The following is a 27,715-nucleotide window of genomic DNA, read 5'->3' as shown; positions in this document are numbered from 1 at the left end:
TTCTCCCCCTCCTCCTCCTCCTCCTTCTCCTTCTCCTTCTCCTTCTCCTCCCCTCCTCCTCCTTCTTTCTTCTTCTTCTCCTTCTCCTCTTCCTTCTTCTCCTCCTCCTCCTCCTTCTTCTTCCTCCTCTTTCTCTTCCTCTTCCTCTCCTCCTTCCTCCTCCTCCTCCTCTCCTCCTCCTCTTCCTTCTTCTCCCCCTCTTCTTCCTCTTTCCTCTCCTTCCTCCTCCTCTCCTTCTCCTTCTGATTCCTTCTGATTCCTCCTCTTCCTCTTCTTTCTCTTCCTTTTCTTCTCCTTTCTCTTCTTCCCCTTCCTCTTCTTCTTCCTCTACTTTTCTTCTTCTCCTCCTTCTCCTGCTTTTTCTTCTTTTTTTTTTTCTCTTCCTCCTCCTCTTCCTCTTCCTTTTTAGCAACAGTGCTATTTATCCAAATAAAATCTTGTGTGAACAAGAACAAACCACACAAGCAGAACTGTTCTGGGATGTGAAGTGAGTGTGGATGCCCAGAACCTCGACTTCTCAACCATCTCCTCCTTCCCCCTAGATAACCCCTGCATTCTTCAGGGAAATCCTTGAGTTTCGAGGATCAGAATTTGAAACCCATCAGAGAAGGGCATTGAAGTGGCAAACACCAACTTGAATCTCTTTTATCCCCAAATCCATAACCTGTTCCACCTGACAAAGGTTGAGGGAATTTTCTCTGAGGCCTGTAGCCCCTTTGGAGCTATTCTAAATAGACTAATCAGGAACTCTCCATCAACAGGGAGATGACAGTTTGTTTTACTGGAGAAGGTTTCTTGGAGCCCTTCTCTGCCCCTGGAAGAAGGAGAGAGGGGCATAATTCAGGTTATGGTGCCAGCCCAGTGGGATCTGGGGAAGCGTTGCCTTTTCTGAGTGTTTCTTGCCACCTGCCTTCTCCCCTCGGCACCCTTGGGGTATTTCAGATCGATCAGCTAAAGCACCGGTTGAATAAGATGGAGGAGGAATGTAAGCTGGAGAGAAATCAGTCTCTGAAACTGAAGAATGACATTGAAAATCGGCCCAAGAAGGAGCAGGTTCTGGAACTGGAGCGGGAGAATGAAATGCTGAAGACCAAAAACCAGGAGCTGCAGTCCATCATCCAGGTGAGGGCCTGGGGGCGGGGCCAGCGTGGGTAGCGGGAGGGTGAGGGCTTGGGGTTGGGAGAAACGATGAACCTGCCAGGGTGTGAGTCCCTGAGCCTCACCCATGCTGACTGCAGGATCACAGACATGCATGCCATCCTTGGGCACCTTTGTCTCCTCCTCTGTAAAGCAGTGACCCCCACCACTGATTTGTCAGAGACAGGAGATCATACTTGGGAAAACATGTGCTTATTTGAAGCACTCCAGGAAAATCACCAACCACGTGGAAGTCAATGCCCTGAGCACTGTGGGAAGAGACGAGGACATCTAGGAAACCTACATGCCCTTAAAGATTCCAAGAAACTCAACTCTAAGCTCCGTGCCACTTGTTCCAACCTCAAATGCCTCCCCACACTTGTCACCGCTGAATCACTTGTGGGCACGGAGGAGGAAGTTGCTGAGGACTGACATCCCAAGACATATCTGCAGGGCAAGAAAAAAAAATGCATCCTCCTGCTCCCTCCAGAACAGTCCCCCAAGGAGCGGGTGCCTGGTATTTGAGGCTCTGTTTCAGAGCTGAGGATGAACCCAGCTTCTCCAGAACAGATTCCTCGGTATTTCAGGGGCAGCATCTAAAAAGTGTTTCGGGTGCAGCAACTGCTTCTCTGAGCTCCGATAAGCACCAGGGAGAACAAAAGGCCCAGGATACGCCCAAGCAAAAGCCAGTTTTCTGCTTCTTTCCAGGCAATCAACTTCTTAAATGCTAAGCTTCTTAGAGACCCCAGGGGACATACATCTCTTCTCGCCTCTACCTTCCAGGCACAAAACATTCTGCTCTGTCCGTGTCTGTTGCTGGTTCTTCTGTCCCCTGCCTTCCAGGACCACCTGGCTTTCCACCCCGACCCTGACCCTGTTAAACCTCCTCCCTCCCACCCAGGCCGGGAAGCGCAGCCTGCCAGACTCGGACAAGGCCATCCTGGACATCCTGGAACACGACCGCAAGGAGGCCCTGGAGGACCGGCAGGAGCTGGTCAACAGGATCTACAACCTGCAGGAGGAGGCTCGCCAGGCGGAGGAGCTGCGGGACAAGGTGGGAGTGGGGATCGCCTGGCCAGCAGTGCCCTCGGCTGGCCCCCTTCACACCAGGGGGCAGTGGTGTGTGTCAGCAGGACCTCCCTGACCCCACACTCCTTTCCAGGGACTAGGTCAGACCCCTGGCATAAATCTCCTGTACTTCCTGGTATTCAGCCCCTGGCAGAAGCTGCAGTTTATCAACCAGATGAGGGCCTGGGGGCGGGAGCAATGTGGGCAGAGGGGAGGGTGAGGGCTTGGGATTGGGGGAACCCACATACCTGCCAAGGTGTGAGTCTCAGAGCCTCACCCACACCTTGCGGATTGCAGGATCCCAGATGTGCTGGCCACCCTTGGGCATTTACAAGCTATTGCACCAGGTTAGCACCTGTGTCCCCCTCCTGATTGAGACCACACTGTCCTCCCCTACGTTACCTGGTCCGTAGTGGGTTCACGACAATGCTGGGTTGATTGGTCTCCTACCTTGAGCCCCAGTGGTCAGATAGCCGGTTCTCAGAAAGGCAGGCCATATCCTGACCATGCCAGCTTAGGGAGGGACAGGCCAGCTCCAGCCAGCTGGCGGGAAGGCACGAGCAGAGAACAGCCCTGACCTATTGATTGCTTGATGCATGTATTGATTTCTCTGTGTCGTTCACAGTACCTGGAGGAGAAGGAGGACCTGGAGCTCAAGTGCTCGACCCTGGGGAAGGACTGTGAAATGTACAAGCACCGCATGAACACGGTCATGCTGCAGCTGGAAGAGGTGGAGCGGGAGCGGGACCAGGTACAGGCACCACCTGCAGTGTGCAGGGTGGCAAGGCTGCACAGCGAGGCCCACGCCCCAGACCACCAGTTCCTTCATTTTGTCCAGTGCAACGTCACTGACAATGCAGGGATCACTCCTGAATCCATCTTTCCCATTTCTGTTCCAAAGATGAATTCTATCCCAAAAGGCTTTTGGAAGTCACAGGCATTTGGGTATCAGAAGGCTCCGAGCTGGGCTCCAGCAGCTCCCACAACCAAGCATCGTTCTTAAATGTTGTCTGTTCTCTCGGGTGAGAGGATGGGTTCAGATCCAGCCCTGTCATTCATAAGGTGTATGCCCATAGGCAAGCTGCCACCCTGACCTCAGTGCCCTCATCTATAAAATGGGGATAATTATGGTAGCACCACCTCATAGGGACAGGCTGTGGCCTTCCAGGGATACTGCATCAAAGCTCTCAACAGAGCCTGCCACTAGCAAGGGTCAGACCATCGGCTCTGTGATTGTGTTAATGAAGAAGGTAGTGACTGACACACCCGGGTGTCAGGCTGCAGACGAGAGCCACAGATGATGTGGCTGGCCCCTGGGTTGGGGACCATGCCTGTCCCTGGGCCCAGCTGGATTTGGCTGGGGTGCAACCCCCAAAGCAGCCTTTGTCCGGCTTCTCCCTGGCAGGCCTTCCACTCCCGAGATGAAGCTCAGACGCAGTACTCGCAGTGCTTAATAGAAAAGGACAAGTACAGGAAGCAGATCCGCGAGCTGGAGGAGAAGAACGACGAGATGAGGATCGAGATGGTGCGGCGGGAGGCCTGCATCGTCAACCTGGAGAGCAAGCTCCGGCGCCTCTCCAAGGACAGCAACAACCTGGACCAGGTAGGGCGGGACGGGCAGGGCCCCATGCCTGAAGCCAGGTGCCCACTGAGGGCTGTGACCAGTGGCTGCCTCCCCGTGCAATGAATGGTTCCTTGTCCTTTGTTTAGTTTAGTTTTATTTTTGAGACAGGGTCTCGCTCTTTTGCCCAGGCTGGAATGCAGTGGCACCATCATAGCTCACTGCAGCCTCAAACTCCTGGGCTCAAGCAATTCTCCCACTTCAGCCTCCCGGGTAGCAGGACTAAAGGTGCACACCACCATGCCTGACTAATTTTGTATTTTTTTGTACAGACGAGGTCTCACTGTTTCCCAGGCTGGTCTTAAGCTCCTATTCTCAAGTGATCCTCCTGCCTCAGCCTCCCAAAGAGCTGGAATTACAGCTGTGAGCCACTGTGCCCGGTTGGCTTTTCATATATTTGAAGCCGGAAGTTCCCTCCCACACCCAGCATAATCCACATCTTTTAGTCTTGTGTTTGTGTCTGTTTAGTGATGAGTGGAAGCCACTCATTTTGAAGTTAGAAGATGCAGGATAGGGCTGGGCACAGTGGCTCATGCCTGTAATCTCAGCGTTTTGGGAGGCTGAGGTGGGAGGATCGCTTTAGGACAGGAATTCAAGACCAGTCTGGGCAACAGAGTAAAAATTTTTAAAAATTTAAAAAAGTAAAATTAAAAACATAAATAAGAAGATGCAGGGGGCCGGGCGTGGGGGCTCACGCCTGTAATCTCAGCTGTTTGGGAGGCTGAGGCGGGTGGATCACGAGGTCAGGAGTTCCAGACCAGCCTGACCAACATGGTGAAACCCTGTCTCTACTAAAAATACAACAAAATTGCCGGGCGTGGTGGTGCGAGCTGGTAGTCCCAGCTACTTGGGAGGCTGAGGCAGGAGAATCGCTTGAGCCCAGGAGGCGGAGGTTGCAGTGAGCCGAGATCACGCCCCTGCATGCCAGCCTGGTGACAGAGCAAGACTCCATCTCAAAAAAAAAAAAAAAAAGAAGATGCAGGGCAAGCTTGACCTGGCCACTTCCTTGCTGGGCAGCCTCCCCCTTAGGAGCTTCAGTGCCCTCTCTGTGACCACAGCCAGCTGCTGACCTCCCACTGGGGTTCCCCCGCACACCTGAACCGTCACTGGGTTTAAGACACCCTGCGGTCATTATGGTTCCTAGTGCCTGTGAGTAAACCCTCATTTATGGACTATGTGAATTGCAGAGTGCATTTCCCAGCAGGGCCCCAGGCACTGAGAAATGAAGGAATGCCTCCTCCAGGGGTAGATGTTATCACTATTATAGCTCTGGGTTTACCGAGCGCCGTCACGTGCAGGTGCCACACAACGTGCCCTCTGTGCGTTACCTCATTTACCCCACGGAACTGTCCTGCATGGAAAGCACGCTCCGTGTCCTCATTTATAAAGGAAGGGACCCTGACCGGGCGCGGTGGCTCAGGCCTGTAATCCCAGCACTTTGGAAGGACTCGCGTTCCCAGCTGCAGTTACAGCGTGAATACAGGCCTGGCATGTAGCCCGCTGTGCTGTCAGCAGGCCATGACCGGCGCTTCCATCCATCTGCAGAGTGGGAGTCAAGGAGCAGCAGGGGGGTAACGGGGCACGCCAAGGTGGGCTGTGCACACCCAGGAGCTCTACTGCTATTTTGAGCCCCTGAAGGATTTTGCACAGGGAGTGGAACAAGACGCTTTGAGTTTGGAGGCAGCACAGCATGAGGGTGCCACGTGGCTTTGTGGGCCACGTAGTTCCTTCATGACACAGCACTCCGCTTCCTATTTTGTAAGAAGTGATTATCAACAACAACCTCTACTTGTCAGGAAGGATTCAATGAGGTGACAGCTATGAAGCACTCCAGACAGTACCTAGCACTGTGTGTGTGTGTTTTTTTTTAACATCATTCAGTCATTCTGAATATTTTTTATATTTTTAGCTCAGGCACAGGGCTAGAAATTAGAAATTTAATGGTGGCAGATGAGATATAAGAGGCTGAGGCCAGTTAGGAGGCAATGCCTTTACCATTGTACGAGAAGACCGGGGCTTGCTTGGGAGACTGGACCGGAAGCCTGGGAGGAGGATGCATTGTAGGCTGGAATGATGGGGCTCAGTGTCTGAGGTTACGGTTGGGGTCGCGGAAGTGAGCTTCATGCTCGGGTGGCCGAGGGAACGATGGCGCTGTCAGCCCAGCCATTTTACCCACTGGTGGCACATCGCCAAACCCCATCACTAACACCAGCTTTTCTCTGTCCCCAGAGTCTGCCCAGGAACCTGCCAGTAACCATCATCTCTCAGGACTTTGGGGACGCCAGCCCCAGGACCAATGGTCAAGAAGCTGACGATTCTTCCACCTCGGAGGAGTCACCCGAAGACAGCAAGTACTTCCTGCCCTACCATCCGCCCCAGCGCAGAATGAACCTGAAGGGCATCCAGGTGCATGGGTGTGGAGGGAGGGGGCGCAGGTGCAGGGCAGAAGGTCTGTGAGCCGGGGGCCCCTGCAGGCAGTGACGGGGCAGCACAGCCATGCCTGCTTCTGGGTGGGTCTTGGGTGCCCAGACTGTGACTCAGTCTATTTCAACCCTGTAAGGTGGAAATCCTGCCAACTCGCTTTTTACTCATTTGTACATTTTTATGGATTCCCTCACTCTTATAAATGTAATAGACGTTAAAGAGAGAGAAAGAAAGACAGGCTGGTCGTGGTAGCTCACGACTGTAATCCCAGCACTTTGGGAGGCCAATGTGGAAGGATCACTTGAGGTCAGGAGTTCCAGACCAGCCTGGGCAACATAGGAAGATCCAGTGTCTCAAAAAAAAAAAAAAGAGGGCCGGGCGCGGTGGCTCACGCTTGTAATCCCAGCACTTTGGGAGGCTGAGGCGGGCGAATCACAAGGTCAGGAGATCGAGACCACGGTGAAACCCCGTCTCTACTAAAATACAAAAAATTAGCCGGGCATGGTGGCGGGCTCCTGTAGTCCCAGCTACTCGGAGAGGCTGAAGCAGGAGAATGGCATGAACCCGGGAGGCGGAGCTTACAGTGAGCTGAGATTGCACCACTGCACTCCAGCCTGGGCGACAGAGCGAGACTCTGTCTCAAAAAAAAAAAGAAAGAAAATAAAAGAAAAAAGAAAGAAAAAAAACAGCCAGGCATTGTGGTACATACCTGTAGTCCCAGCTACTCAGGAGGCTGAGGCAGGAGGATCACTTGAGCCTAGGAGTTGGAGGCTGCCGTGAGCTATGATAGCACTACTATACTCCAGCCTGGGTGACAGAGCAAGACCCTGTCTCAATAATGAGAGAGAGAGAGAGAGAGAAAGGAAAGAAAGAAAGAAAGAAGAAAGAAAGAAAGGAAAAAGAAAAAAAGAAAGAAGGAAGGAAAGAAAGAAAGAGAGAAAGAAAGAAAGGTGGAAGGAGGGAAAGAGAATGAAATGAGCATCATTTCCAAATTCAGGCTTGGCACAGTTGCTCACACCTGTAATCCCAGCACTTTGGGAAGCTGAGGTGGATGGATCACCTGAGGTCAGGAGTTCGATAGCAGCCTGGCCAACATGGCGAAATCCCATCTCTACTAAAAATACAAAAATTAGCTGGGCGTGGTGGTGGACACCTGTAGTCCCAGCTACTTAAGAGGCTGAGGCAGGAGAATCACTTGAACCCAGCAGGGCGGAGGTTGCAGTCAGCCGAGATCGCACCACTGCACTCCAGCCTGGGTGATAGAGCAAGACTCTATCTCAAAAAAAAAAAAAAAAATTCATTTGTTTATTCATCACATATGTATTGAGTATATGTATTGAGTGCCAATCACATGCCTGTCACATGTCAGGCACCATCCTGGGAGCTGGAGTTAGCAGTAATCCTGTCGCTTTGCTCAGAATCTCGGGCAACCTGAAGCCCACGGCTGGCTCTCGATGCGGGGGGAATGAGTGAATGAATGAGACGCCACAGCAGGGCCTGACAGTGCCTCCGTCTCTCCCAGCCTTGCACACGCCAAGCCAGAAGGCCTGAGGCAGCACATCTGAGCTGACTAAGAGCCCGTTAGCACTCTGGGCCGGGGGTGGCCAGGGCACCTGCCCGGCAGCCTCACCCTCTTCTGAAACCCGCTCTGTGTCGTGCACCCAACTCTGCTCAGCTTCACACTCCCCGCACATCGCTTGGTCCCCTCTGCCGCTCTTGGCTCCTGTCCTGTCTTCTGCCATGAGCCATATTGCATGGCCGCCCTGGGAGGAGAGCTTGTCTATACCAGCAGCTGCCTGATTCAAGCCCAGGGGAGCCGCTGTGTCTTGTCGTCCCGGCCGCGGGAGATGAGCATCGGTCCATGTGCGTTCCGGGCCAACCCTGGTGGCCGTATGACGAGGGACAGGATGGCTGGCCTTGCTTTATTTTTTTCTAAGCCCCGGTGACATGTGTCTAGGTCCCTGTTTGATTTGTGTCTTGTGTCTTGTTTCTTCCCCTCCCCTCCCTTTTAGCTGCAGAGAGCCAAATCCCCCATCAGCCTGAAGCGAACATCAGATTTTCAAGGTTAGTGAGACGCCCAGATCTCTCTTGGCCTGTCTCATCTGTCACTCTGTCTCTCTCGGTCCATCTGTTTCTCCCACTGTAACGAACAATCCTGCGCGGTAAACGTGGCAGGTTCTCGGGGGTCTTGGGGTGGTGGGGGTCCATCCAAATAGCAATTAATGTTCATCGTCATTCAAAGCGGGCAGGAGTCCCAACCACTGAAAGGTCCCCTCTGTGGTTCCCTCCATGCTTCCCCGCCTCTCCCGGTGGGTCTGTCCGGAACCCCTGGTGCATTAGCTGAACTGTGCGTTTTGCCCATGGCTTCTCAGTAAGAGGACTCTTTGACCCTCTTCCAAGACTTTTGGCCGGGTGGTCCCCACAGGACCTCACAGGAGGCTGGTTCCTTCGTCAGTCCCTGGTTCTCCAAGACACACTACCTTCAGAATCTTCTCTTTTGTCCTCACCATGTCTCTGGGAGTGACAGATCAGCTAGAAGGGTTTGCCTAAGCAAATCAAGCACCTACTATGTACCAGGTGCTGGAAGGCCCAAGTAGATGCCCATAGACCCCACACACTCAGGCAGGGCCACAGCCAGGAGGTGGAAAGTGCATGGGTCCTGAGAGTGGCTGGACAAAGGTCGGAGAAGGATCCATCAAGAAGGGCACATTTGGCCGGGCATGGTGGCTCACACCTATAATCCCAGCACTTTGGGAGGCCAAGGCGGGCGGATCACCTGAGGTCAGGAGTTTGAGACCAGCCTGGTCAACATGGTGAAACCCTGTCTCTACTAAAAATACAAAAATTAGCCGGGCGTGGTGGCAGATGCCTGTAATCCCAGCTACTCAGGAGGCTGAGGCAGGAGAATCGCTTGAGCCCAGGAGGTGGAGGTTGCAGTGAGCCAAGATGGCACCACTGCACTCCAGCCTGGGCGACAGAGTGAGATGCTGTCTCAAAACAAAAAAAAGAAAAAGAAAAAGGTGGGGGTGGGGTGTACATTTAAACTGGGGCTGGAAAAGGGAGCCTTTTGCTGGAGGGACACAGTGTCTGGAAGGACTCCTCAGGTCAGAGAGGGGCCTATAAACAGAGGTGTGGAGACCAGGAGGTAGGTGCACAGGTCAGAAGCTGCCCTGCCGCACCAGAGCGCAAAGCAGGAGAGCACTGGGCTGAGACTGTGGGCGCCTCGCTGAAGATACGGACTTCATCCTGCATGGCAAGGATGAAGCCTCCCCCAGGTGGCTTTGGGGTGGGCTGGAGAGTGAAGAGTGCAGACCCATGCTTAAGGCCTTTCTCTCTGGACATGGAGGGTAGCGGAGGGAGGCCAGGGCGGGGGGCCCTGTCCAGCTCCCTCACGGCCACATCCGGTGTCTCAACAGCCTTCTTTATCAGAAGGGAGGTGCAAAGGGCCTGGGGCCTGCAGGAAGCAGAGAAGGGGGTTACGTCAAAGGGAAGGGACGGGATGCAGTGGCCATGGGGCTTCTTCACTCCTCATCAGACCTTAATAGGCTTCCCAGTGCCAGGTGCTGGGGGCCCAGGGAAGGACAGCATATGGTTCCTCCCCAGAAGGCATCCGCTGATGGGGGTGCATGTATGTATATCTCTCTGTGCACAGAACATGGGCACACACAGCAAGGGTGGGAGCAAGGAGGGGACACAGAGAGCAACAAGACCAGCCTGGGCAACACAGCAAGACACCATCTCTGTAAAAAATTAAATTTAATAAAAAGCAAGGGGAGGTTTTTGAGGGCTCTTTCTCCAGCAGATGCCATAGAGAGGGGAGTGAGCCCCAAGGGAGCGAAGAGGCCCCAGACCCACCTCGTTAGAAGGAGGTTTGGGATGACGCCGGACAGCCCCATGTGCCTATTGGCCATGGGGCTCTGACTTCCCTTTCCCCACCTTGTCTCTCCCTCGCCTCTCTCTCTTCCACCTCAAATGCTCCCTGGCCCCCTTGTCCTTTCTCTGTCTCTCCCACCTCATCTCCCATGGGGACAGCCAAGGGGCACGAGGAAGAAGGCACGGACGCCAGCCCCAGCCCCTGCGGATCTCTGCCCATCACCAACTCCTTCACCAAGATGGTGAGCTGCAGCTTCTGCCCGACCTGTGGGTCCCCTCCATTGTCTCCCCCTGCAGAACAGTGTCCGGGGCCCCAGCTCATGCTCACCACCCACTCTCCCTCCAGAGCTCATCCCCATCACCCTCTCCCTGCCCCTGCAGAACGCCCTCCAGGGCCCCAGCTTATCCCCACCACCCTCTCTCCCTCCAGAGTGCCATCCGGGGCCCCAGCTCATCCCCCAACACCCTCTCCTGCTGCAGAACACCGTCCTGGGACCCCAGCCTCATCCACCCCACCAGCCCCAACCCACCTCGCCTTCCTACCCTAAGTCCCAGCCTCTGAGCAGCGCTGCTGCCTGCTCTGGGCTGCAGCCCCAGCCTCCCTTATGTTTATTTAGAGAGGTTTCCACAGCCTCGCAATGTATTTACACCTTCTTGCCGCCTCCTTTCCCAATTTAACACTTGGTGGGAAGAGGAGCTGGGCCTCCCAGGGGCTGTCGCGCATGGCACAGGCCGTGAAAATTCTGCCGCAACTTCTCAGCCCCTGGCAACTCCCGCAGCCTGGGGAGCAGGCGGCAGGCAGGGCAGGGAGCTGTGAGCGGCTGGAGCCGCCGCAGAGCTGAGGCTCAGGGCCCCCTCCCCAGCCCAGAACCCCTACCTGGGCAGAGCCGGGCAGGGTCCTAGCCACTGCATCCAGCACTGCCCACCCCCTGCCAGGCAGCAGAAGGCCCAAGATTAGAAATTCTAACCCCAAGGGGAAGCCCTGGGAAGCTTGTCAGCTCAGCTTCCAAAATCAGGCCCTGGGGGAGGCAGAGATTTTATAATGAATGATTCCTGTCTGATGGCTGCCCTGGGTGGCAGAATCCCAGGCTCTTATTAAGAGTGGCTCTGGCCAGGAGCCAGCAGGCCTGGTTTCAAAGGTCGCTCTCCGGCAGCTGTGCCGTCCGGGGCACCATTGCCCTCCCCACACCCCAGGACCACACTATTCACCATGTTTAGAGCAGGTGCCCACAGCAGGTGCAGCCTGGGGGCCTTGAGCTCAGCCTGTGCACCATGGCGAGGCAGCGCCCCAGTACCCCAGCCGGCTGGCTCCCGCCTGCGTTCTCCCTGTGAGCAGATGTGTGAGCAGATGTGCTCCAAGCTCGGCGGCTGCGGCCACTCCGGGCTGAGCACGAGCCTGCTCCAGCCAAGGTCACCGCTGAGAGCCGGCTCGCTGCCTCCATGCCGCCTGAGTAGGAGGCGGGCACGATTTTGCATTGAATTTAGTCCCTGCATGTGTAATATTTATGCACCTGTAACGTGTGTGTGTCTGTGTCTGAAGCAGCCCCCCCGGAGCCGCAGCAGCATCATGTCAATCACCGCCGAGCCCCCGGGAAACGACTCCATCGTCAGACGCTACAAGGAGGATGCGCCCCATCGCAGGTGGGTGGCAGGTGAGGGAGGACTGGGCATTTGCCCCGTGCCACCATGCCAAGCCTCCTTACCCCGTCTCTGGGCCAGTCCACGCTTGCTGACCCAGCTGTCTTCGAAGCAACCCTGAAAGGCAGGGTACTACTCATTGTACAGATGAGGAAGCTGAGGCTCGGAGGAGGCAAGTGGCCTCCCCGGGTTCACCCAGCTGCCTATCCAAGGACAAAACCTATGACCCGTGGCTCCATGCTGCCCAGAAATCAGGTTCCTGGGCCCCACGGCCCCAAGGCTTGGCTTTTTCTGCCAAAGAATAAGAAACTCATGGCTGGGCATGGTGGCTCACACCTATAATCCCAGCACTTTGGGAGGCCGAGGCGGGGGGATCACCTGAGGTCAGGAGTTAGAGACCAGCCTGACCAATATAGTGAAACCCCATGTCTACTAAAATTACAAAAAATTAGCTGGGTGTGGTGGCATGCGCCTGTAGTCCCAGCTACTCGGGAGGCTGAGGCAGGAGAATCACTTGAATCCAGCAGGTGGAGGTTGCAGTGAGCCAAGATCATGCCCCTGCACTCCAGCCTGGGTGACAGAGCGAGACTCCGTCCCAAAAAAAAAAAAGAAAAAAAGAAACTCATGAGTGGCTTCTCCAGTCTCCTCTACCACCTTCCTCACTTCCTGAAAACCATTAGTGTCCTCACGAGGAGAACCACAGTAGAGGTATGCCTGGGCGACGGGTGTTTGCAACCTGCCAGGGTTTGGCACGTCACCTACAAAGTCAGAGGTTGTTGGGCGGTTTCCAGAAGGGCAGAGAGCAAGCAGTGGCCTTGGAGGCTGGATCAACACCCCCAGTCCTGCTGGGGCCTGGGTTTGGGCCTCTCAGCATGGCCTTCCCTGGCTGGCTCCAGAGATCAGCAGCAAAGACCTGCACTAGGCCAGGCACAGTAGCTCACGCCTGTAATCCCAAAACTTTGGGAGGCTGAGGCGGGCAGATCACCTGAGGTCAGGAGTTCAAGACCAGACTGGCCAACATGGCAAAACCCCATCTCTACTAAAAATTTAAAAAATAAAAAATAAAAATAGCTGGGCATGGTGGCATGCACCTGTAATCCTAGCTACTGGGGAGGCTGAGGCAGGAGAATTGCCTGAACCCGGGAGGCAGAGGTTGCAGTGAGCCAAGATCGCAGCATTGCACTTCAGCCTGGGTGACAGGAGCAAAACTCCATCTCAAAAATTAAAAAAAAAAAAAAAAAAAAAAAAAATCAGACCCAGCCAGCCTCTTCACCAGCAGCTGTGTTGCGGGGGCTCCCTCTGGCCAACCGGGGGCAGGTGTTGAAAGCAGCTTTCAGAAGCCACATGTGGCATCTGCATCAAAGCACCTGCACCTTGAAGCACTATTGCAAAAACCACATGCAGACAATTGAGAACGCCGGAGCGCAGCAAGCTTGCTGTGTCCACTCCGGCTGAGGGGCGCTCAGCTCCCAAACCCATCACACAGGGCAGGTGGATCTTTGTCCTGTACCATGTCGGAGAAGAGTGAGAGAGACGTGAACAGGAGGTGGGGCTGGAGGGGCCTCTGTTCACCTGCCCTGGCTTTCCTCCTCCCCTGCTGGAGGAGGCAATCTCCAAGACCTCCGGGCCGCCCACCCTTCCAGGGAGCCTCCTGCCTCCTCCACCCACACTGCCCTCTCAGAAGCAAGGCCACTCGAAAGCCTGGAACCTTCCAGAAGCTTCTCTGTCCCTCACCTGTGCGTGCACACACACTCACACTCACATGCATGCTTTCCCCACCCTCCCTTGTGTCTTGCAGCACAGTCGAAGAAGACAATGACAGCGGCGGGTTTGACGCCTTAGATCTGGATGGTACGTGCCTCTCAGATCCGGGAAGGTCGTGGGTAGGACGGGTCACAGAGGGTCACAGGTAGAGGGTCACAGGTCCTTAAGACCCACTATGCGGAATGGACTCAGAGTCACTCTTGAACACAAAAGATAAGCCTCTGTCCCCCATTGGGCTTGCCCATGGCTGAGAGATGCCCTGTGAGCTTGTTCTTTATCTTGTAGGTAATGGGGGCCCATCCAGCTGCTGTGCAGAGGGCGCGAGCTAGGTCTGGGCTTTTAAAAAGCATAGTTCTCACATACTCTAGCCAGGCACCATGGAGGGGCTCGACCTGCATACCTGATCCAGTTTAATCTCAACAACCGCTCTCAGAAGTGCTGTTGTTACCCTCATTTTATAGATAAAGAAAGGAGCCTCAGAGACAGGAAAGAACAGGAAGGCAGAGAGTGGGCTGGGAGCAGGGAGTTCTCATACGAAATTCATGTGTTGAGCTGTTAACCAGCCTCTGCAAAAGGAATACAGAAGGCAGATGGAGAGGCCAACCTTGGAGGGACAAGGCCAGGGGCAGAGGCAGACCTTGGAGGTGCAAGGCTGAAGGGAGAGGCCGACATTGGAAGGGCAAGGCCAGGGGAACGGGTCGACATTGGAGGGGCAAGGCAGGATGGGGAGAAGTAGGGAGGGTGAAGGCGGGCTTGCAGGGTCACCGCCTTCAAGCCTGTCTCAGCACCGAGGGAGGGTGGCAGCATCCCCTGGCCCCGACAGAGCTGGCAGCAGGGGAGACTGTGGCTCAGAGTCCTCCGGGTGTGCCCTGCCAGCCCCCTCTCTTCCAGGGCTCCCCCAGCCTTTGCCAGCTAAGGCTGCCAACCGATGAAACGAAAGATGAGTGGTCCTCCTTAATGGGGAAGCATCAGCGCTATCAAGTGTTAAAGAGAGGTTAGCACCTAATCGAGGCTGGGTAATGAGAAGAATTGAAAGAGTTTTGGAAAGGGGAGAGAATCCCGGGCAACCGTCCAAAGTATTTTGCAGTGTCGGGAAAAATTCCGTTTGCAGAGAAGCCTTTGTTATCAGCCCTGAGGAGATTTGCAGTTCCCTCCATCCCAGCCATCCAGAGCTCTGGGCAGTGAGTGTCTTTCCCCCAGGTGTTCCGGGTCCACCTGGGGTGAGAAGATAGGGAGGGGCCTCCTATCGGGGCCAGACCCTCCTCTTCCCGCCCTGCTTCAGGCCCCTGCGGGCCAGGAAGCTGATGGATAATGGTGAGGCCTTAGCGTCCCAAAATGAAAATCTGGGGGCCCAATTCAAAAACAGAATGAAGCCAGCTGCAGTGCCTCACGCCTGTAATCCCAGCACTCTGAGAGGCCAAGGCAGGTGGATCACTGGAGGCCAGGAGGGGTGACATAGCAAGACCCTGTCTCTACAAAAAAATATTAACTAGCCAGGCATGGTGGCATATGCCTGTAGTCCCAGCTCCTTGGGAAGCCAAGACAGGAGGACGGCTTGAGCCCAGAAATTCAAAACCAGCCTGGACAGCATAGGGAGACTCTGTCTCTATAAAGAAATTTTTTTTAATTATCCAGACATGGTGGTGCACACCTGTAGTCCCAGCTACTCCAGAGGCTGAGGCAGAAGGATCACTTGAGCCCAGGAGGTTGAAGCTGCAGTGAGCTATGATTACACCATCACACTGCAGCCTGGGCAACAGAGCAAGACCCTCTCTCAAAAAAAAAAAAAAAACCAGAACAAGCAACTGCTAATGGAAAGCCCCCATTTTCCAGATACAAAAAAAAAAAAAAAAAAAAAAATCTTAAAAACCAGATACCTGATAAGGCTTCCCAGTAAGTGGTAGCTCCTGAAGGCTGGAGAATGTCTGTGTTGGAGACATTCAATGCAGGACTCAGCCATCTGTACCAGGGAACCTCACAGACCAATCTCCTGGGAGGCTTCCCAGGAAGAGCAGGGAAGGAGGGCTCCGAGCCTGCCCCCAGTGCCGGGACCAGCCCAGCAGTTCCCAGGGCTGTCTCCGGAGCTCCCTGCCACCCCTGGTACTGATGGGCCCTCGTCCCTCTGCAGATGACAGTCACGAGCGCTACTCCTTCGGACCCTCCTCTGTTCACTCCTCCTCCTCCTCCCACCAATCCGAGGGCCTGGATGCCTACGACCTGGAGCAGGTCAACCTCATGTTCAGGAAGTTCTCTCTGGAAAGGTACCCCAGTGAAGAGGAAGCCGGGGTTGAGGGTGGGGATGGGATAAAGACCCCTCGCCCACTTACCCCCTCACTCCCCTGTGAAGGAGACCATTCATGTGGGCCTTGTTCTAGAGCCAGAGCCAGAATCGTAGCATTCCCAAGTCAGAAATCACTTCCTGGCTGGGCACGTTGCTCACACCTATAATCCCAGCACTTTGGGAGGCCAAGGCGGGAGGATTGCTTGAGCCCAGGAGTTCCAGACCAGCCTGGGCAACACGCAAGACCCCATCTCTACAAAATAATTTAAACATTAGCCAGGCATGGTGGCACACACCTGTAGTCTCAGCTACTCAGGAGGCTGAGGCAGGAGGATCACTTGAGCCCAGGAGGTTGAGCCTGCAGTGAGCTATGATTGCACCACTGCACTCCAGCCTGGGCGACAGATCAAGACCCTGTCTCAAAAAAAAGAAATCACTTCCTCTGACCTCCCAAGTGTCCAGGTGCAGAAACTGAGGCCCACAGAGGGAGCGGCTTGCCCAAGGCCATTCAGCATGGCAGAGGCAAAGAAGTGGGACCCAGATACCCAGCAGTCCCCGTCCATGACACACTGGAGCCTGGTGGGCCGTGCTCAAGGGGACCCTCCTAACATGGCCCTTGCCAGTCCCAGCATGGCCGCTGCAGGCCACGGAGGGTGCCTCAGCTCCTCTCCTCGTCTGCATTTCTTGCAGCAGGAGCCACTTGTGAGCTCTCACTTCCCTTAGCCATGAGGGGCCATTCTTGGAGCCAGGACACCCAGGCGCCTGATGACCACAGGAGGCCATGCCACCGGGGTCCTGGCGCCCACCACCAACCTCCAGTGTGTCCCGGTAGGGCTTTTCTCTTTTCAGCCCAGCTGCCTAACTGCCATTCTGTTTCCTGCTGCAGACCCTTCCGGCCTTCAGTCACCTCCGTGGGGCACGTGCGGGGCCCAGGGCCCTCGGTGCAGCACACGACGCTGAACGGCGACAGCCTCACCTCCCAGCTCACCCTGCTGGGGGGCAACGCGCGAGGGAGCTTCGTGCACTCGGTCAAGCCTGGCTCTCTGGCCGAGAAAGCCGGCCTCCGTGAGGGCCACCAGCTGCTGCTGGTGAGGGGCTGGCGGCAAGGGAGGTGGCTGCGACTGTAGTGTCAGTGGTGACATGTAGGAGCCCCTAAGCCTTGCATTCAGCCACGGATGCCCGGGCAGGAGGAGGGAGCTGGAAGGTGGTCAGACCATTGGCATCGTGGGGCCCTTCTCTCCCCAGCTCCCTGCCCATGCTTCTGCATCCTGCGAGCTCCCAGGGTGCAGGCAGGAGGCAGGTGCACCCCCCTGAGCAAGATGCTCTTTCCCCCTGTTGGCACTGAGCTTGTCTTTGTTCGAGGAGAGATGGTTTTTTTCCCAATGTACAGAGAGTGGTCTCGCTCCTGCAGCTCTGCTGCCTGTGGAGCCAGGAGACAAACGCTGTCTCTGCTCTCCAGCTAGAAGGCTGCATCCGAGGCGAGAGGCAGAGTGTCCCGTTGGACACATGCACCAAAGAGGAAGCCCACTGGACCATCCAGAGGTGCAGCGGCCCTGTCACGCTGCACTACAAGGTCAACCACGAAGGTGAGACCTCCCTCCACCGTCTGGAGCGACCCTTGGCCAGGGAGGCAAGTCTCTGACCTGGACAAGTGACCTCGCTGCCTAGAGCCTCCGCTTGCTCATCTGTTCAGTGGAAGGCAGGGGCACTTCCTGGCAGCATCATGAGGTGCAGGGGCAGGTCTGGGAGAGCACACAGGGATGGCGACAGCTGTGAGCAGGGCTTTACTGTCTCACACTGGCTCTTTGGCCATGTCTGCACGCACCTGCCCAGGTGTCTCAGGCTGCCCGCTGGGTCACAGTGGACACGGCATCCCCAGCCTCGGGCACACCTGTTGGAGCCCCGGCTGGCCCAGCTCGGCCCTTTCTCCCTGGCAAGTGGAAGTTGCTTCCTGTCTTGGGCTTCCCGTCCCTGATGTCCGTAGGCAGCAGCTGTGGGGTCAGTCTCCCCATGGACTGGGCATGGAGAAACAGAGGTTCCCTGTCAGGTCCTGCTGGGGGATTTATGGCTTTGTTCAGCGTATCTCAGAAGCCTGCTCACCCACCAGGCCTGGGGCCATAGCAATGGCTACCTGAGCTCTCTGCCTCCTATGAGAACAGAACCTACAAAGAGGACCCTGCTGGAGTGAACTTTCTTTCCCTGGAATTCCAGACTGCAGGGCTGCGCTACTGCACAAGCCTCGGGGGTGCTGCTGACATCATATTGTGTGGCACTGCTGGCCAGGGGGCCCAGAGATTTCTCTACCCAGGACCAAGACCACTGAACCACATCCCGGGCCCCAGGATTCTTGCTCTGTGATCCCCCAACTCTGGGGCAGGCAGGCCTCACCCTCTCTTTTCACAGGGCCCCCAGCATCCTTTGAATGGGATCTCCTCCTTCTCGGCCAAGACTCCTGGGCGGTGAGCTCTGAGCTTTGTTTTCTGCTCTGAACGAGTCTGAGTTCTCGTTCTCACCTCTGAGTTTTTCTACATGATTATCTCTGCAGCTGGATCTTATTTTCAACCGCCAGGGCTCATGAATGTTTCAGCAGAGCATAAATAGCCAGTTTCTCTCTATCCACTCTCCAGAGCCGCCTGCTCGAGCTCCTTCCTGGCAGTGCCCTACCCATGCAAAGACAATAATGATGCTCTGTCCCTACATGCAGGACAGGCTTCTCTCCAGTTGTGCACCCTGATCTTCCAGCCCAGCAGAAAATCTGTGGGCCCACAGAATATGATGTGAGCAGCACCCCCCAAAGCCCAGAGTTGCGCAGCAGCACAGCCCTGCAAGTCTGGAATTCCAGGGAAAGAAAGTTCATTCCGGCGGGGTCCTGTGTGCAGGTTCTGTTTTCACAGGAGGCAGAGAACTCAGATAGCGATCACAATGGCCCCTGGCCAGGTGGATGGGCAGGATTCTGAGATGTGCTGGACAAGGCCAGGATCCCCCGGACGGACCTAACAGGGAACCCCTGTTTCTCCATGCACAGTGGGTGGGAACATTCATCAGATAATCCAGCTGGCTGGCATGGCCCTGGAATGTGGGCGTGGACATTCGACAAGCTACTCTGGTTGTTAGAACCATTTTAGCTTCCGCAGTATTATACAGCCCTCAGCATGTGGGGCTGATGTGGGGGTTTATATTATGGTTTGATATCATAGCACAGCTTGCTGCATTTGTTGTGTTCATGGTTTATGCCCCGCTCCCTCACAAAGTATTTGCAAAACTTTACTTGGGAGGTTGATGACATTTAAATAAGGTTAAAACGACATGTGCCATGGTCTCTTCGGGAAACCATTTGGCAGTATCTTCTAAAGATAGATAGATAGATAGATAGATAGATAGATAGATAGATAGATAGATAGATAATTGATAGATAGATTGATAGATGATAGATAATGGATACATAGATGGATGATGGATGGGTAAGTAGATAGATGATTAGATAGATAGATAGAAGATAGATAGATGATAGATAGAAGATAGATAGATAGATAGATAGATAGATAGATAGATAGATAGATGATAGATAATGGATACATAGATGGATGATGGATGGGTAAGTAGATAGATGATTAGATAGATAGATAGATGATAGATAGAAGATAGATAGATAGATAGATAGATAGATAGATAGATAGATAATAGATAATGGATACATGGATGATGGATGGATAAGTAGATAGATGATTAGATAGATAGATGATAGAAGATAGATAGATAGATAGATAGATAGATAGATAGATAGATAGATAGATAGATAGATGATGGATAGAAGATAGATAGATAATAGAAGATAGATAGATAGATAGATAAATAGATAGATAGATAGATGATAGATAATGGATACATAGATGGATGGTGGATGGATAAGTAGATAGGTGATAGATAGATAGATAGATAGATAGATAGATAGATAGATAGATAGATATTCTATGACCAAGTAATTCCACTTCTGTGTATGTACCCAAAAGAAATGAGCACATATATCCACAGATAGATGATTGATTGACTGATAGATAGATGATTGATAGATGACAGATAGATAGATAATAGATGAATAGATAGATAGATAGATAGATAGATAGATAGATAGATAGATAGATATTCTATGACCAAGTAATTCCACTTTTATGTATGTACCCAAGAGAAATGGGCACACATATCCATAGATAGACAGATAATGGGTAGATAGATAATAGATAGATGAATAGATAGATATTCTATGACCAAGTAATTCCACTTCTGTATATATATCCAGAGAAATGAGCACGTATATCCACAGACAGCAGTGTGTATGAATAACTCATAGCTGAGTTGTTCACAATAGCCCAAAACTGCAAACAATGCAAATTGCACATGGGAGAATGGATACATCCACATACCATGGAATACTATACACCAGTGAAAAAGAGTGCCCTCCAGCTACGTTGCAGCATCACAGACAAATCTCACAGGCGTAATGTTGAACAGTGGAAGCTGGAAGTGAAGAGAACATATACTGTTTGGTTCCACTTATATAAAGTGAGATTCAGCTTATTTATAGCAATGTCGGTTAGGAAGATGGTTCCCCTTGGGAAAGGTACTGACACAGAGGGTTCTGGTTGTTGCTGCCCACACATATACATTTGTGGAAATTCATTGAACTGAGTACTTAAGAATTTATGCACTTTACTGTATGCGAGTTGTGCATCAATGAAAAAAATAAAAAACTAAGAAGTGCCGTATAATGGTGGGGAAATATGAAGAGTGTAGCGGGAATGCTAATAAAGGTGGTCATTGCAACTTGGCAAAAATTTTAGCTCTGAGCTTTCTGGCAGCCAAGACAAAAAGGGAAACTGGTAAACAACATGGCTACCCTTCACTGGGGAGGTAGAACTTTCCCCTGGCTGTGAGCTTTAAGAGCAGCATATTGCACAGGCACGTTGGTGGTGAGGAAAGCTGCTCTAGGAGCTGCTCTGATGGTCAGGGGACCCCATACCGATAGACAGCTGGTGCATCTTTCCCTCCACAGGGTACCGGAAGCTGCTGAAGGACATGGAGGACGGCCTGATCACGTCAGGGGACTCGTTCTACATCCGGCTGAACCTGAACATCTCCAGCCAGCTGGACGCCTGCACCATGTCCCTGAAGTGTGACGACGTTGTGCACGTCCGTGACACCATGTACCAGGACAGGCACGAGTGGCTGTGTGCGCGGGTCGACCCTTTCACAGACCATGACTTGGATATGGGCACCATACCCAGCTATAGCCGGTGAGGCCAGAACCAGGGCGGGGCCTCTGTTTCCCTGAGTCTATGAAGGACCAGGCAGGGGGCTGCGGATGCCATGAACATCAGCAGAGGGGCTTATAGAGAAGCCCAGGCCAAAGAAGGCCACTGCTTTCCCTGTTTCACACCGAGGTCCCCCAGGCCCTCCTCCTCCAGGAAGCCCTTCCTGCCTCCTTAGGGATGTTTCTCTGAACCTTCACTAGAATCCTGTAGAATTCTCTTCCATCTGGTAGTCACCAGACCACTCAATTCTATGCTCTCTTGCTGGGTTCACTAGTCATTTCTTTTCCATAGACCACATCCTGACAACAACGTTGTCATTATAACAGCACTAGCCCCCGAGGACTGAGCACAGGTAGTGTGTCAGGCACACAGCAGGCATCCGGAAGCATCTGTAAGACTGTAACACTACACATCCATACCACAGCATCTATAAGACCATAACACCACACCTCAGGCCAGTCGTCGAAGGTAAGCATCATCACACCAGATTTACAGAGGAGGAGACTGTGGCTCAGAGGGGTTCAGCCACTTTGCTGCAGCCCCGCAGCGAGCCAGTGCTGGAAGTGGGATCCAAACACAGATATAAGGAGCCACATCTTCTCCCCGGGTGCCCCCTGGGCTCAGAGCGCACACCAGCCACAGGGCCATCCCTACGCAATCGGACACGCGCCCCATCCATGCCCGTACGGTGCTGCAGCCCCGCTGGCTTCCCGGTGCTTGGCCCTTGAATTTCAGCCCCTGAGGCTCCTCTCTTCGCTCCCCAGAGCCCAGCAGCTCCTCCTGGTCAAACTGCAGCGCCTGATGCACCGAGGCAGCCGGGAGGAGGTGGACGGCGCCCACCACACCCTACGGGCACTCCGGGTAGGTCTGCCAAGCACCCTGTGGGGGCAGCAGGGGCAGGGACCTCACCAGCTTCAAACCTAACTCCCGGGTCTTTTTTAGAGGCAGTAACAAATGCAATCCATCTGTATTGGGATGATGAATTCTGGGGGACTTGGTTCCTTGGTTCCTTAGGAATGAGATGCTCCCTGTAGAAGGAGCCCCATCCTCTCATGCCCTTCCACAGGTCCTGTCTTTCCAGGACAAGGGGTTGATGTCTGGCCGGGCACAGCGGCTCATGCCTGTAATCCCAGCACTTTGGGAGACCAAGGTGGGCAGATCACTTGAGGTCAGGAGTTCAGGACCAGCCTGGCCAATATGGTGAAACCTTGTCTCTACTAAAAACACAAAAATTAGCCAGGCATGGTGATGGGCGCCTATAATCCCAGTTACTCGGGAGGCTGAGGCAGGAGAATCGCTTGAACCTGGGAGGCAGAGGTTGCCATGAGCTGAGATCGTGCCACTGTACTCCAGCCTGGGCAGCAGAGCAAGACCCTGTCTCAAAACAAAAACAAGGCTCGGTGCAGTGGCTCACACCTATAATCCCAGCACTTTGGGAGGCAGAGGCGGGAGGATCATGAGGTCAAGAGATCGAGACCATCCTGGCCAACATGGTGAAACCCCATCTCTACTAAAAATACAAAAATTAGCTAGGTATGGTGGTGTGCCTGTCATCCCAGCTTCTTGGGAGGTTGAGGCAGGAGAATCTCTTGAACCTGGGAAGTGGAGGTTGCAGGGAGCAGAGATCATGCCACTGAACTCCAGCCTGGTGACAGAGCGAGACTCTGTCTCAAAAATAAAGAAGATGAGCCTAGGTTTCTGGCTGCAGCTGGACTGCAGGCCTTTGCTCTACCATCCCTGGTCTCTGTTGAAGCAAACCACCTCTCTCCCAAGTCTCCAGGACTCCTCTCCCCTACTCTGCCTGCCCCTGCCTGCCCCCGCCCCTTGCCCGCAGCCTTTTGATTTCCCTAAGAAAGCGTTAGCACGGAGGGGGCTTGAGAACAGGTCTCCAGTTCTCACCAGCATCATTGTGTTCTCGCCTCCTGCCAAGCCCAGCAGGGCCTGACTGATTGAGAAATTCATTTCAGAACACCCTGCAGCCGGAAGAAGCGCTTTCAACAAGCGATCCCAGGGTCAGCCCCCGTCTCTCTCGAGCAAGCTTCCTTTTTGGCCAGCTCCTTCAGGTAAGGCTGTCCGGAGTGCCTGCCGACCTTTCAATCATATTCTAATGCGTCCCTGCCCTCTCCCCACTGAGAAGAGACACCCGAATCAAAATAACCATGCTTTGTGTTTGTACACCCCTTGCAACTCTTCACAGTGCCTCACACCTCCTGTCCCATTTTATCCTCTCAGTGACAGGTTGGTAGACAGTCTCTGCCTGCAGGAAGCAAATCCCACTTTCATGAAAGATTGAGGAAACTTATGGTGAAAAGAAACTGAAGTTAGCTGTTCAGATACTAATAGAAAGATCAGAAGCAGTGTATCAAGAGATGAAAGCAAACATCCTACATATCTAGGCCAGATCAGGTCCTCATGAATTGAGCATTCAACTTATCTGAGCATCCTGGCAGCCAAGGAAAAAAGGGAACCCAGCAGAGTCTTTCAATCTTATCTGTCTTGGGAAACATTTTAGCAATCAGGACCAGAAAGGACTTTTCCCTTCTACTTAATTCTAAAAGGGATTTGTATTTATTTATTATTTATTTATTTGTTTATTTATTTATTTATTTGTTTATTTATTTATTTATTTATTTATTTTGGGTGGATCATTATACAAAGAACATTGACTAACATTGTGTGTGGCATCTTCAGAAATGGTTTCTCATAAATGCAGAAACACTCTTTGGGATCGTTTATTATATCTCCCGTGGACAAAAGCCAAGGGGGTAATATGAAAATGTGGCCCCATGAGCATGTTCCTGTGTCGCTGCCTCACTCGTTAGACCCCAAGGGAGACAGTGTTAAATTCCGCCGCTCCATCTTGACGTTGGAACAGGGAAACCCAGGGAAATTGTGGGCAATGTGACCCTAAAATCCAGGTAGACACAAACAAGTGGCAGAGAGACACCCAGGTGGAAAGGAACCCTGGCAAAGTCTGACAGGTTCACGAGGGCAGGACCATTTGAGATGACCCATTTTTACACCCGCATGACATGCAAGAGTGGAACCTTGGGGCCGGGCGCAGTGGCTCATGCCTGTAATCCCAACACTTTGGGAGGCTGAGGCGGGTGGATCACTTGAGGTCAGGAGTTCGAGACCAGCCTGGCCAACATGGCGAAACCCCATCTCTACTAAAAATACAAAAAGTAGCCAGGTGCAGTGGCAGGTGCCTGTCATCCCAGCTACTTGGGAGGCTGAAACAGGAGAATCGCTTGAACCCGGGAGGCAGAGGTTGCAGTGAGCCGAGATCGCACCACTGCACTCCAGCCTGGGCGAAAGTGCGACACTCCATCTCAAAAAAAAAAAAAAAGTGAAACCTTGGGAGTCTCATCCAGAGCCCTGCAGCCAGTTAACAGAGAGCCGGCTGACACACCAGATGCCATGCATTTTCCTCCCTGCAGAAGGAAGAGTGTGGAGAGACTCAAAATAGCCCATAGAATATGGTGTGAACCTGCTTCTGGGCCCATTGCCAGGGCATCCGTTTCTGCCCTCCAGGACTCAAATCTGTGAATTGTAGAAAAAAGTGGGTGCCCCCCATTAAACTTAGGGATACCGAGGCAGAAAGACATGGTGAGCACAGTGTCAGAGGGAGGTGGCATTGTCCAGCACATGCCGAGCAGGGGGGCAGTCCCTGCCCACAGGGGTTTCCAGCCAGAGGTCTTCACCGCTGGGGCGGCTCAGGTCTCACAGTGCCCACAGAGCTGCACCTGAGGTTCCCACGGGGATGCAGACAAGCTTGACCCGAGACTCATCCAGCTGCGGAAGACGCCATGGGCACCAATTCACTCATTTACCTACTCAGAACATCTCTCCAGTGGCTAAAGGGCTCAAGCCACCTGCTGGGAGTCTCCTGTTTTTATAGGCGAAATTACTGGCCCAGGAAACCCCAGGGACAGAGGGGGGATTTGAACAAAGGTCTGGCTTTGCCTGGTTCTGTCTGTTTAGAAGCGGAAGCAAAACAGTCTTCCCCCGATCCTCCCTCTGCTCCTCCAGTTTGTCAGCAGGTCCGAGAACAAGTATAAGCGGATGAACAGCAACGAGCGGGTCCGCATCATCTCGGGGAGTCCGCTAGGGAGCCTGGCCCGGTCCTCGCTAGACGCCACCAAGCTCTTGACCGAGAAGCAGGAAGGTACATGGGGACTGCCCGGCCCCTCCCACCACTCCCAGCCACAGTCACACATGCCTCACCCTCACCTGGGAGCACATTGGTCCTTGTGAGGGGGCCTGGAAGTCCTCAAAAGAGAGAGAAGGGTGGACACAGGTGGCTCATGCCTGCGATCCCAGTGCTTTGGGAGGCCAAGGCTGGAGGATCGCCTGAGGCCAGGAGTTCAGGACCAGCCTGGGCAACATAGTAAGACCCCCATCTCTACAAAAAATATAACTATGGCTGGGCGCGGTGGCTCACGCCTGTAATCCCAGCACTTTGGGAGGCCGAGGCAGGCAGATCACAAGGTCAGGAGATCGAGAGCATCCTGTGAATGGTGAAACCCCGTCTCTACTAAAAATACAAAAAATTAGCCAGCAAGACGTGGTGGCAGGCACCTGTAGTCCCGGCTACTCGGGAGGCTGAAGCGGGAGAATGGCATGAATCTGGGAGGTGGAGCTTGCAGTGAGCTGAGATCACGCCACTGCACTCCAGCCTGGGTGACAGAGTGAGACTCCATCTCAGAAAAAAAAAAAAATATATATATATATAACTATAAAATATATAACAACATTAAAAATAAAAACATAAAGCATTAAAATAAATTTTAAAATATGTAAATAAATAGCTAGGCGTGGTGTCACATGCCTATGGTCCCAGCTACTTGGGAGGCTGAGGTGAGAGGATCACTTGAGCAGGAGGTTGAGGCTGCAGTGAACCAAGATCACATCACTGCAGTCACTCTGACCTGGGCCATACAGCAAGACTCCTAGCTCTAAAAATAAAAATAAAAGACAAAAATAAATTAAAAGGATGAGGGAGCCTGGCCTTGGCTGTGAGGACCATGCTGCCTCGGGGTGACGTCCTGCCAAGCTCACCCGATAACGACGCTCTCGTTGTGGTTGCTTCGCACCCGGGTGCCCATGTTAATTGGGGCTGTTTGCTGTGAAGTGTTCATTTTATTGATTTCTCTACCCACTGAGTGCCTCTTGCCATTTATCAACCCGGCGAGAGGCCTCTCGGTCCACCGTCCCCCACCCCGCTGGCCCTGGCTGGCCCTGATCAGGGAAAGGGAAGCCACAGCCCTGGCTGGATCTCAGAGGAGGCCCTGGGGTGGCTTCCTGGGATGGCCCTTTGGAAGTTAGAGTGGCCAGGCCAGGGGACAAGAAAAGGCACAAGGGACAAGGGACAGGCTGCCCGTTTGTGGGAACTCTTTCCTCGGGCTGCCTGGGGGTGGCTTCCTCAGAACCCCGGGCTTCTGCATAACTCCGCCACCTCATCCAGAGAGGGACTGAGAAGGCGGAACTGAGGCCAAGTCGTCCCTCCCAGTGCTCCTGGGAGACACCCAAGGCCTTGCCCGCTGGTCCTGGTGTCTCTTGGGTGCCTGCCGGCACTTGCTTTCCTTGTCCTCTCCCTCCCCTCCGCTGGGCTGTACCCAGTCCATGCCCTTCCTCTGAGAAGCCCTCCTTGATCGTCTGCCAAGGCAAGCTTTCCCTCCAGAGCCCAGCCAAGGTTCCTGCATTTGTCACACACTCTGCCTGCCCCCCACCACACCTCCCCTCCCTGGCACTCGAGCCCCAAGCAGTGCCAGCCTGAGGTGACCTCAGACACTGGATGCCCAGGGCAGCAGCCAGGCCTCCACACTGACGGTGGCCTCCAGGACCCAGCTCAGGGGCCCCGTCCTCCCTGGAAGGTCTCTGACCACCGCCCTCTCCTGCCCCTGCCAGAGCTGGACCCCGAGAGCGAGCTGGGCAAGAACCTCAGCCTCATCCCCTACAGCCTGGTGCGTGCCTTCTACTGCGAGCGCCGCCGGCCCGTGCTCTTCACGCCCACCGTGCTGGCCAAGACACTGGTGCAGAGGCTGCTCAACTCGGGAGGTGCCATGGAGTTCACCATCTGCAAGTCAGGTAATCGGTGAGCCACGTCCACCTGGGGAGCCCCGCAGGAGCCATGGACCAGGACAACTTCCCCTCTTCTCTTCCCTCCTCCCCTCCTCCCTTCCCCCTCTTCCCTCTTTCCTTTCCTTCCTCCTCCCTTCTTCTTCTTCTCCCTCCTGCAACTTCTCACTCCTCCCCTCCCCCTCCTCACTTCCCTCCTCCCCTCCTTTTCTTCTTCCTCATCCTCCCCTCCCTCCTCCCTCTTCTTCCCTCCTCCTCCTCCCCATCACCCCTCCTCCCCCTGGATAGGTGGATGGATGGATGGATGGGTGAATGGATGATGGGCAACTGGGTGGGTGGACAGATTGATAGATAAATGGGTGGGTGGGTGGATGGATGGATGGAAGGATGGGTGGGTGGATGGGTGAGTGGGTGGATGGATTGGTGGATGGATGGATGGATGCATGGATGGATGGATGGATGGATGGATAGGTGGGTGGATGGATGAGTGGATGGATGAATGGATGGATGGATGGGTGG

General features: G+C 53.8%; 1 protein-coding gene across 2 annotated transcripts in view; it reads left to right on the top strand.

Moving 5' to 3' along the window:
- Positions 1-27,715, top strand: part of CARD11 (caspase recruitment domain family member 11) — a 137,933-nt gene that overhangs the window by 103,525 nt on the left and 6,693 nt on the right. Inside the window, exons 6-22 of one of the 2 annotated variants that reach the window (XM_032755777.2) lie at positions 943-1,122; positions 2,039-2,191; positions 2,831-2,956; positions 3,611-3,808; positions 6,056-6,232; positions 8,263-8,314; positions 10,283-10,365; positions 11,664-11,764; positions 13,560-13,612; positions 15,654-15,786; positions 16,693-16,894; positions 17,266-17,392; positions 20,857-21,097; positions 21,880-21,976; positions 23,083-23,178; positions 25,148-25,283; positions 27,026-27,205. In XM_032755777.2, the coding sequence (XP_032611668.1) occupies positions 943-1,122; positions 2,039-2,191; positions 2,831-2,956; positions 3,611-3,808; positions 6,056-6,232; positions 8,263-8,314; positions 10,283-10,365; positions 11,664-11,764; positions 13,560-13,612; positions 15,654-15,786; positions 16,693-16,894; positions 17,266-17,392; positions 20,857-21,097; positions 21,880-21,976; positions 23,083-23,178; positions 25,148-25,283; positions 27,026-27,205 (2,335 nt within the window). The remainder of the gene's footprint in view (positions 1-942; positions 1,123-2,038; positions 2,192-2,830; positions 2,957-3,610; positions 3,809-6,055; positions 6,233-8,262; positions 8,315-10,282; positions 10,366-11,663; positions 11,765-13,559; positions 13,613-15,653; positions 15,787-16,692; positions 16,895-17,265; positions 17,393-20,856; positions 21,098-21,879; positions 21,977-23,082; positions 23,179-25,147; positions 25,284-27,025; positions 27,206-27,715) is intronic. The other variant, XM_032755778.2, reaches the window with a different exon arrangement.

The sequence above is a fragment of the Hylobates moloch genome, unplaced genomic scaffold (assembly GCF_009828535.3).
Source record: "Hylobates moloch isolate HMO894 unplaced genomic scaffold, HMol_V3 SCAFFOLD_1, whole genome shotgun sequence".
NCBI lineage: Eukaryota > Metazoa > Chordata > Mammalia > Primates > Hylobatidae > Hylobates > Hylobates moloch.
This window is presented reverse-complemented; position numbering and strand designations above follow the sequence as displayed.